This window comes from Larimichthys crocea, unplaced genomic scaffold, assembly GCF_000972845.2.
Source record: "Larimichthys crocea isolate SSNF unplaced genomic scaffold, L_crocea_2.0 scaffold33, whole genome shotgun sequence".
NCBI classification, from domain to species: domain Eukaryota; kingdom Metazoa; phylum Chordata; class Actinopteri; family Sciaenidae; genus Larimichthys; species Larimichthys crocea.
Window position 1 is genome coordinate 281,803 of NW_020854355.1, and position 9,283 is coordinate 291,085.

General features: G+C 43.3%; 1 protein-coding gene across 1 annotated transcript; it reads left to right on the forward strand.

Annotated features, from left to right (window-relative positions):
• Positions 1-263: 263 nt before the first annotated feature.
• Positions 264-8,757, forward strand: LOC104935823 (NLR family CARD domain-containing protein 3). The gene is made up of 9 exons (XM_019268841.2): positions 264-400; positions 1,955-2,304; positions 2,561-2,716; positions 3,517-3,609; positions 3,798-5,625; positions 5,895-6,068; positions 6,273-6,446; positions 6,737-6,783; positions 8,109-8,757. Exons 2-9 carry the CDS (start codon positions 2,031-2,033, stop codon positions 8,678-8,680), a joined length of 3,318 nt encoding a protein of 1,105 aa, XP_019124386.1. The 5' UTR covers positions 264-400; positions 1,955-2,030; the 3' UTR covers positions 8,681-8,757.
• The last annotated feature ends 526 nt before the right edge of the window (positions 8,758-9,283 follow it).

Below are 9,283 nucleotides of genomic sequence, written 5' to 3' on the forward strand. Positions count from 1 at the left end.
TCCATCAGGAGTTGACAGTTGTTCAGTTGCCCCATGGTTGGTACGTTCACAGTGGGCTCCACTGTGTCCAGTACATTGTTAAGTAAAGTCACATTATCGCTCACCTGTATTTTGAACAACAGTATGTTGTGTGACAGTGTTTAAACATATTGAGCAAGAGGTTTCTCAGGATGTGGATGCATTTGGTCTCCTGTGTGTGAGAGGAGTCAGGATGTGGGTACAACATATATTGTGTCATTTCCTGAAGCGAGTTGAACAAAGCAGAGTGGCAGAAAGCAGCTTTGTTTGCACAGAGACTGAATGAACCGTGTTTTATAGATTCTAGTTTTCTGTCTCTGCTTTAGTTGGACAGTTGCAGAGAGGGAGGCGATGACATGCAGCCATGGGAACAGTCTACCAGGTGAGTTTGTTTGTTTGTTTTACAGACTCACATCATTTCAATATTTTACTGTGTATTTCATTTGACGCGTGAGTGCTTGTTGTGCGATGAAGCAACGACTCGTGCAGGGTGGAGTCGCCGAACACTGAACATTGACGAGGACGAGAGGTTAGAGATGATGGACGAGCGCTCAATGTGCAACATCAACCTGCCTTAAAGGCCCACTAACGCTACACAATGACTTCACATTTGTATAAATGAATTAGTCAAACTAAAATTTGACCTAAGTGTGAAGTATTATTAAAAAATGTGACAACTTTTTCACGTCATGTTTTCAGGAAACTCATGCAAACGAACACTGAGCTCTGAAACCTGTTCTCATTATTACTTATGATCGAACCCCAGCAGCCAATCATCAACCAGGTCCCCAGCAGCCAATCATCAACCAGGTCCCCAGCAGCAGCTGATCTCACTGCCTAGTCCAGCAGCAGTCAGCCCAGCTCGGCGTCTGTCTTTCAGCCTTTTATTTCACCAAGCTCTCACCAACCACTAAAAGTCAGTCCCACATTTACTCTTGTCCGGCGGCTTCTTGCTCGCTCACTCTCTCCTTTTCTCTTCTGAGCTTAGCTTAGAAGCTGCTGAGCCCGGTTACATTGCTAACGCTCGCTCTGCTCTGGTTCTGGAGGTGTCTGATAACTCAGTACTGGAGCAAGTCTTTGGGGTTAAAACAAACTGCCAACATCGACTAACAAAACTCTTCACTGTCGACTCGTAAAGATAATTAAAGTGATTAAATCCAAAATGTGAAGCTTGTCGTCTTTGGTGAGGATGATGATGATGATGATGATGATGATGATGATGATGATGATGAAGATGATGTTGATGATGTTGATGATGATAATGATGAAGATGATGTTGATGATGATGATGATGATGAAGATGATGTTGATGATGTTGATGATGATAATGATGAAGATGATGTTGATGATGATGGTGATGATGATGTTGATGATGTTGATGATGATGTTGATGATGATAATGATGAAGATGATGTTGATGATGTTGATGATGATAATGATGAAGATGATGTTGATGATGATGATGAAGATGATGAAGATGATGTTGATGATGTTGATGATGATGATGATGACATACATCATCCAACCTGCACTCACAGTTAGTGATGAAAACATTTCCTCCATAAAATATGATCCAGTTTCACCAGAATCAGTGAAATAGTTGCTGCTGTGTGACTTAGTGCCGTAAAGCGTTACGTACTTCTCCCGACCCGGAGCCCAAAGTTACACAGTGTGAGAACAGACGTACGAATGACAGAGACACCGTTCAGCTGATCACAGGTCAGTGTGGGTCACCTGATCACAGGTCAGAGTGGGTCACCTGATCACAGGTCAGTGTGGATCACCTGATCACAGGTCAGAGTGGGTCAACAGGAGGTTCAAATGAATATTCATGTTTAATAATCAATGATCAGCTCTGTTGTGTTTAGACTGCAACACTAAAATCCAGCTGAACTTCCTTCCTGGTGCCTGACCACCTCCATGTCTAAATCCACAGGTACCAAAGTGATGAGATGAAATCTGGACTGGTCCTCGAAGCAGAAGATTTCTTCTGATTTCAGCAGGAACAAACGATGGCAACGGCCATAGAGCTGCTGGAGACTTTGGAGGATTTGGGCGACAGAGAGTTAAAAACTTTTAAATGGTACCTGCAGCAGGCGGACTTCCTGAAGGACCTCTCTGCGATCCCAAAGAGCCGACTGGAGAGCGCAGACAGGCCGGACACCGTGGACCTGATGGTGCAGACCTACAGCCATCGCTGTGTGGAGGTGGCCAAGAAGGTTCTAAAGAGGATGAAGAGGAACGATCTGGTGGAGAGTCTGTCAAACATCGAGCAGAGACCTGAAGGTCAGTCAGAAAAACAACAACAGCTGGTCGCCACAACCTTACATACATAAAGTGTCATAATATCACATGTCTACTCACAATGTGGAGTAGAGGAATAAAGACAAACATGACCACGACATGAAGTCGGATCATATCTAGATGTCTGCAGGTGACCTCTGAGAAATGAGATGAATACACACAGTAACTAAAATACAGTAACAATGATGATATCAGGTCTGTGAGAGAGATTAACATTATTTTCATACAATTATTCCAGATGGGCGAGACAAGAAAGAGGACGAGAGAAGAGCAGATACAGAAGATGGCGATGGTGATGATGATGGTGATGATGAAATAATCAGTAAAGATGAAGAAGTCCAGCAAATATCCAACGAGACAAACATCTCAACTCATGTCATTCATCTCCCCACAGGTAAACACTGATATGACGCTTAGTCTGGGGCTAAATTAGTTTTCCAGTTTTCAATGTGCGACATGAAACAAGACACAAATACATATTTAGAAAAATGAATCTGGACTCAGCAGTCCAGCTGAAAAAGTGAATACTGTCATTGATTGTTTTGAGTAACTGTGATCATTTTTTTTTCTGTAATGTCCAACATTATAAATCAATATGTTTCAATATGTTCTCCAATGAATCCATGAATTAAAACATGATTAATCACTGAATATAATCATAGAGACAACATTAATATCATTAAGTTAATAACACAATGAAAAATAACTGAAATGCTCGTCAATTACAAATAACTCAAAAAGACATAATGACATCGACATTGCAGTTCACTGTCATCAGACACACACACACACACACACACACACACACACACACGGTTTGATCGTGGCGACAGTCAGATTAATAAATGTTTGAATGGAAGTCAATGAGACGTTTTTGGGAGAATCTGATGCAGTCAGATCAGTGTGTGTTCATGTTTGACACACACAGACTGTAACAGCACCAACAGCACATCCACCTTTTTACGTGATATGATGAATCAATCAATCATAAACTGACATTTAAAGGACAGGTCAAACAGTTATTCAGTGTTTGAAGTCTGAAGTTGATTCAGAGATTTATAAAATAAATATTGATGTGACAGTTTGAGGGATTGGATGGATTTCAAAGATTTGACTAAAAAAATGTCGAGGAGGTGAAGTTTGTGTTTACCAGCTCAGTCAAAGTGTGATGTGACCTGTTTCTTCCTCCGTCAGTGGATTTCGATGATGTTGGAGAGACTTCAGAAAACACAGCAGCTTCATCTGATCTTCTTGATGATCTCCAGACCATCAGCAGGTCGACTGAAGGTAAACAGGTTCTTTGAATTGAAAGAACAAATGAAATGTCCAAAGAAAGGAGTTCACACAGCGAGTTGATGGGTTCACACTGCAGTTTAGAAAATCCATAAATCTAAAAATCAAATCAAGTCTGTTTAGTTGTGACCGCAGTGAAAGAAGATAATGAATCAGAATCACATTTTCTTTGTTCTTCACAGATGTGATGAAACTACAGCCTCCAAATCCCAACACACACACATTGGACTCACTCAAGCTGCAGTCTCACCTCCAGAACATGTTCAAGTGTTCACAAGAACGATGGACAGACAAGCAGCCTGAAGAACTTCTACATGATATAAACCCAGAGCTCTTCATCATGAACATACAAGTCAACACGGAGCACGAGGTCAGGAAGCCTGAGATGACTTCAGGAAAACTCAGCGATATCTTCGAACACCTTTCCACAAAAGGCACACCCTTTAGAACAGTTCTGACCAATGGGATCGCAGGAATTGGCAAAACATTTCTTGTGCAGAAGTTTTTATTGGACTGGGCCGAGAAAAGATCCAATCAGGATTTGCTTCTCATTTTCCCGTTTGCTGTGCGGGAGCTGAAATTATGGAGGGGAGAAAGGTTTTCTTTGGCAGAGCTAATTCACACATGTATCCCAGAAACCAGCGTCATTAACGAGGAGACTCTTAATGACGTCTTCACAACTTTGCAGAACTCAAAGATCTCCGACTTTGATAAAAGTGAATTCAAACTTCTGTTTGTGATTGATGGACTGGATGACAGCCACCTTCAGCTGGACTTTACGGACACAACAAACAAGTCTGTTGATGTGACAAAGTCAACCAGAGTAGAAGTACTGCTGACAAACCTCATCAGGGGGAAACTGCTTCCCTCTGCTCGCCTCTGGATAACCACAAGACCTGCAGCAGCCAATCAGATCCCTCCTGACTGTGTTGACATGGTGACAGAGGTCAGAGGGTTCACTGACCCACAGAAGGATGAGTACTTCAAGAAGAGATTCAGAGATGAGGAGCAGGCCAGCAGAATCATCTCCCACATCAAGACATCACGAAGCCTCCACATCATGTGCCACATCCCAGTCTTCTGCTGGATCTCTGCTACAGTTCTGGAGGATCTGTTGAAGACCAGAGAGGGAGGAGAGCTGCCCAAGACCCTGACTGAGATGTACATCCACTTCCTAGTGGTTCAGATCAACCAGACAAAGGAGAAGCATGGCCCAGAAAATTACATTCAGTACATTCAGTCACTGGCAAAACTAGCTTTCCACCAGCTACTGAAGAGGAACACTGTGTTTAACGAGGATGACCTGAAACTCAGTGGAATCCACATCAGAGCAGCCTCAAAGTACTCAGCAGTATTCACAGAGACCTTCAAACGGGTGTGTGGGAAGAGGAAGGGTGAGGACCAGAAGGTGATGTTCTGCTTTGCTCATTTGAGCATTCACGAGTTTCTGGCTGCTTTTCATGTGACCATATCGCTCATTGACTACAGCAAAAATGTGATTCCTGTACCACGAGTGACGGTCCGAAGTCTGCTGATGTGTATCAGAAAAACCTCAACAACAGATGTCCACAAACGTGCTGTGGACAAGGCCTTAAAGAGTCCAAATGGACACCTGGACTTGTTCCTCCGCTTCCTCCTGGGACTTTCACTGCAGACCAATCAGACTCTCCTACACCTTACACAGGCAAGAAGAACCTCAAAGACCAACCATAAAACAATCAATTACATCAAGAAGAAAATAAGGAAGAATCGCTCTGCAGAGAGAATCATCAACCTGTTCCACTGCTTGAATGAACTGAATGATCGTTCTCTAGTGGAGGAGATCCAACAGTCCCTGAGTTCAGGAAGACTCTGCCCTGATGAACTGTCTCCTGCTCAGTGGTCAGCTCTGGTCTTCATCTTACTGTCATCAGACAAAGATCTGGACGTGTTTGACCTGAAGAAATTCTCTGCTTCAGAGGAGATTCTTCTGAGGCTGCTGCCAGTGATCAAAGCCTCCAACAGAGCTCTGTAGGTGCACAGGTTAAAGAGGTTAAAGGAAGTAACAGGTTAATTACAGTATTTCATGTTTTATTCATTCATTATTGGAAAATCACACGTATTCACATAATAATAAGATAATGCATGTAAAAGCCTCTGCACTACACATACATGAATTATTGTTAATGTGCCTTTATCGTAAGGTAAGCTTAAGTGACAGTCTGTTTAGTACTGCATGAACTCATGCACTGTATAATCCAAGCTTTATTAACTTCTTGTCATCCTTCACTGCTCTTCAGGTTGAGTGGCTGTAACCTCTCAGAGAGAAGCTGTGAAGCTCTGTCCTCAGTTCTCAGCTCCCAGTCCTCTAGTCTGAAAGATCTGGACCTGAGTAAGAACGACCTGCAGGATTCAGGAGTGAAGCTGCTGTCTGCTGGACTGGAGAGTCCACACTGTGAACTGGAAACTCTCAGGTCACTTTGCACTCTTCCCATTTAAACTCTACTTTGCTTACTTCTCAGAAAAAATGAGGCCACACTTACTTCATGAAAAAGCTGAAATATTAAATGTTGTTTGAACAAAAGCAGCCATACAAAATATTTTGCTAACTACTTAACATCACGGGGTGTGACGTATGACGTATGGGGCTTTAGTTGTAATTGTGCATGATCATGCAGACTGTCAGGCTGTCTGATCACAGAGGAAGGCTGCTCTTCTCTGGCCTCAGCTCTGAGCTCCAACCCCTCCCATCTGAGAGAGCTGGACCTGAGCTACAATCATCCAGGAGAGGCCGGAGCAAAGCTGCTGTCTGCTGGACTGGAGGATCCACACTGGAGACTGGACACTCTCAGGTACCGATAAGAGACTTTAAGGGTGGAGGTGCTTACAGAATTTACTGTGGCTCATGTTCAGTGGTGGTAAACTTCAGTGAACATCAGTAGGCATGTTTCCATTTTGCTTTTCTTTGTTGTGCCTTCTTCTTCTTCTGAGATATACTCGGCTGGACCTCTGAGAGGAAGATTTCAATCATTTGGGGAGGAATGGCAAAAGAGAACATTAGCTGTGCACTGACATATTAGATTAGATTGAGATGTTTGCTTCAACATAAAGAAGGTCTCCTTTCTACTGTTTCGTCCACCAGGATGGACCACGGCGGCGAGCAGAGGCTGAAACCTGGTCTGAGGAAGTGTAAGTACTTTAATGTGGATTCATGAAAACAAAACACAGAACAATTATTCATACAGCAACGTTATCATGTTATTATTATCACTGAGCTAACATGAGCTAACAAACTGAGCTAACATGAGCTAACAGACTGAGCTAACATGAGCTAACAAACTGAGCTAACATGAGCTAACAGACTGAGCTAACATGAGCTAACAAACTGAGCTAACATGAGCTAACAGACTGAGCTAACATGAGCTAACAAACTGAGCTAACATGAGCTAACAGACTGAGCTAACATGAGCTAACAGCAGCTAACAGACTGAGCTAACATGAGCTAACAGCAGCTAACAGACTGAGCTAACATGAGCTAACAGCAGCTAACAGACTGAGCTAACATGAGCTAACAGCAGCTAACAGACTGAGCTAACATGAGCTAACAGCAGCTAACAGACTGAGCTAACATGAGCTAACAGCAGCTAACAGACTGAGCTAACATGAGCTAACAGCAGCTAACAGACTGAGCTAACATGAGCTAACAGCAGCTAACAGACTGAGCTAACATGAGCTAACAGCAGCTAACAGACTGAGCTAACATGAGCTAACAGCAGCTAACAGACTGAGCTAACATGAGCTAACAGCAGCTAACAGACTGAGCTAACATGAGCTAACAGCAGCTAACAGACTGAGCTAACATGAGCTAACAGCAGCTAACAGACTGAGCTAACATGAGCTAACAGCAGCTAACAGACTGAGCTAACATGAGCTAACAGCAGCTAACAGACTGAGCTAACATGAGCTAACAGCAGCTAACAGACTGAGCTAACATGAGCTAACAGCAGCTAACAGACTGAGCTAACATGAGCTAACAGCAGCTAACAGACTGAGCTAACATGAGCTAACAGCAGCTAACAGACTGAGCTAACATGAGCTAACAGCAGCTAACAGACTGAGCTAACATGAGCTAACAGCAGCTAACAGACTGAGCTAACATGAGCTAACAGCAGCTAACAGACTGAGCTAACATGAGCTAACAGCAGCTACCAAACTGAGCTAACATGAGCTAACAGCAGGTAACAGACTGAGCTAACATTTGGCAGCAGTTTGCTTCACTGTCCATCAGGAAGCTCTGTCAGTCACAGAGTTGAGTGTCTTTGTCTCTTTCCACTATGCATGGTGGGTCAGGAGAGAAAACTGGGTGGAAACCCGCCAAAATAAAATCATAGAAATCAACGTAATGATGTATATTTGTGTTTATTGATGACAGATGAAACATAAGAAAGATCAGGAGTTGGAAATGCTTTTAAAATGAATAGAAGTGCATCATGTTACCTTGTTCTGTTGGACAGATGCCTGCGAGTTGGAGCTGGACCCAGACACAGTAAACAGATGCCTCAAGCTGTCTTCCAACAACAGGAAGGTTAAACTGTCAGGTTATCAGTCATATCCTGATCACGCAGACAGATTTGACTGGTGGAGGCAGCTGCTGTGTAGAAATGAACTGACCGGTCGATGTTACTGGGAGGTGGAGTGGAGTGGACAGGTCGAGATCGCAGTAACGTACAGAAGAATCAGAAGGAAAGGAAACGATGTTCAGTGCATGTTTGGAGGAAATGATCAGTCCTGGAGTCTGTTCTGCTCGAACTACCTTTACTGTGTCAGCCACAACAACGAGAACAAAGAAATCCACTTCTCCTCCTCCTCCTCCTCCTCCTCCTCCTCCTCGTCCTCAGTCTCTCACAGAGTAGCAGTGTATCTGGACTGTCCTGCTGGCTCTCTGTCCTTCTACAGAGTCTGCTCTGACACACTGATCCACCTCCACACCTTCAACGCCACATTCACTGAACCTCTCTATGCTGGGTTTGGGTTGGACCACTCTATTTATCTCCATTTGTCCTCAGTGTCTCTGTGTCAGCTGTAAAGAAGAAACGGAATGCAAATACATTTGGGGGTAATAATATGAGCCAATTAATGTTTCCTGTTTTATGTTGTACAAAAATAAAAGTTGGATGAAACATTTGTTGATTCATGTGAGCTGCTTATTGATGAGTCCATCTTTAATGCCAGAGCAGGTCAGAGGTCACGTTCACCGCCCAGGTCTCATCATAAATCTTTCTGTCATGCTAAAGGATGTTTTTTTCCCTCGGTTCTGTCTCATGTCAGTCTGATACTTTTTTGTGAAAGGGTCAGAAACAAAGTCAATGTACCCCACCGGACCTCCTCCCCGACCCCGGTCCAGCTCCTGTTACACGATGTGAGGACACAATGCTGTTTTAACGAGGCTATTTATAGTCAGGAGTAATTAATTAACACCATCAAACTTCCTGTGTGTGTGTGTGTGTGTGTGTTTATCAGCCTGTTGCTTCATGTGAAGGTCAGTTTGGAGGCTGATGAACTTTACGGGAAGTCCAGACAAACACAAACAAACTGAATTTTCTCCTTCAGGAAGACTTCACATTTATTCACATTGACTCACATTCACTTCACATTGACTCACATTTGTTCACATTGACTCACATTCACT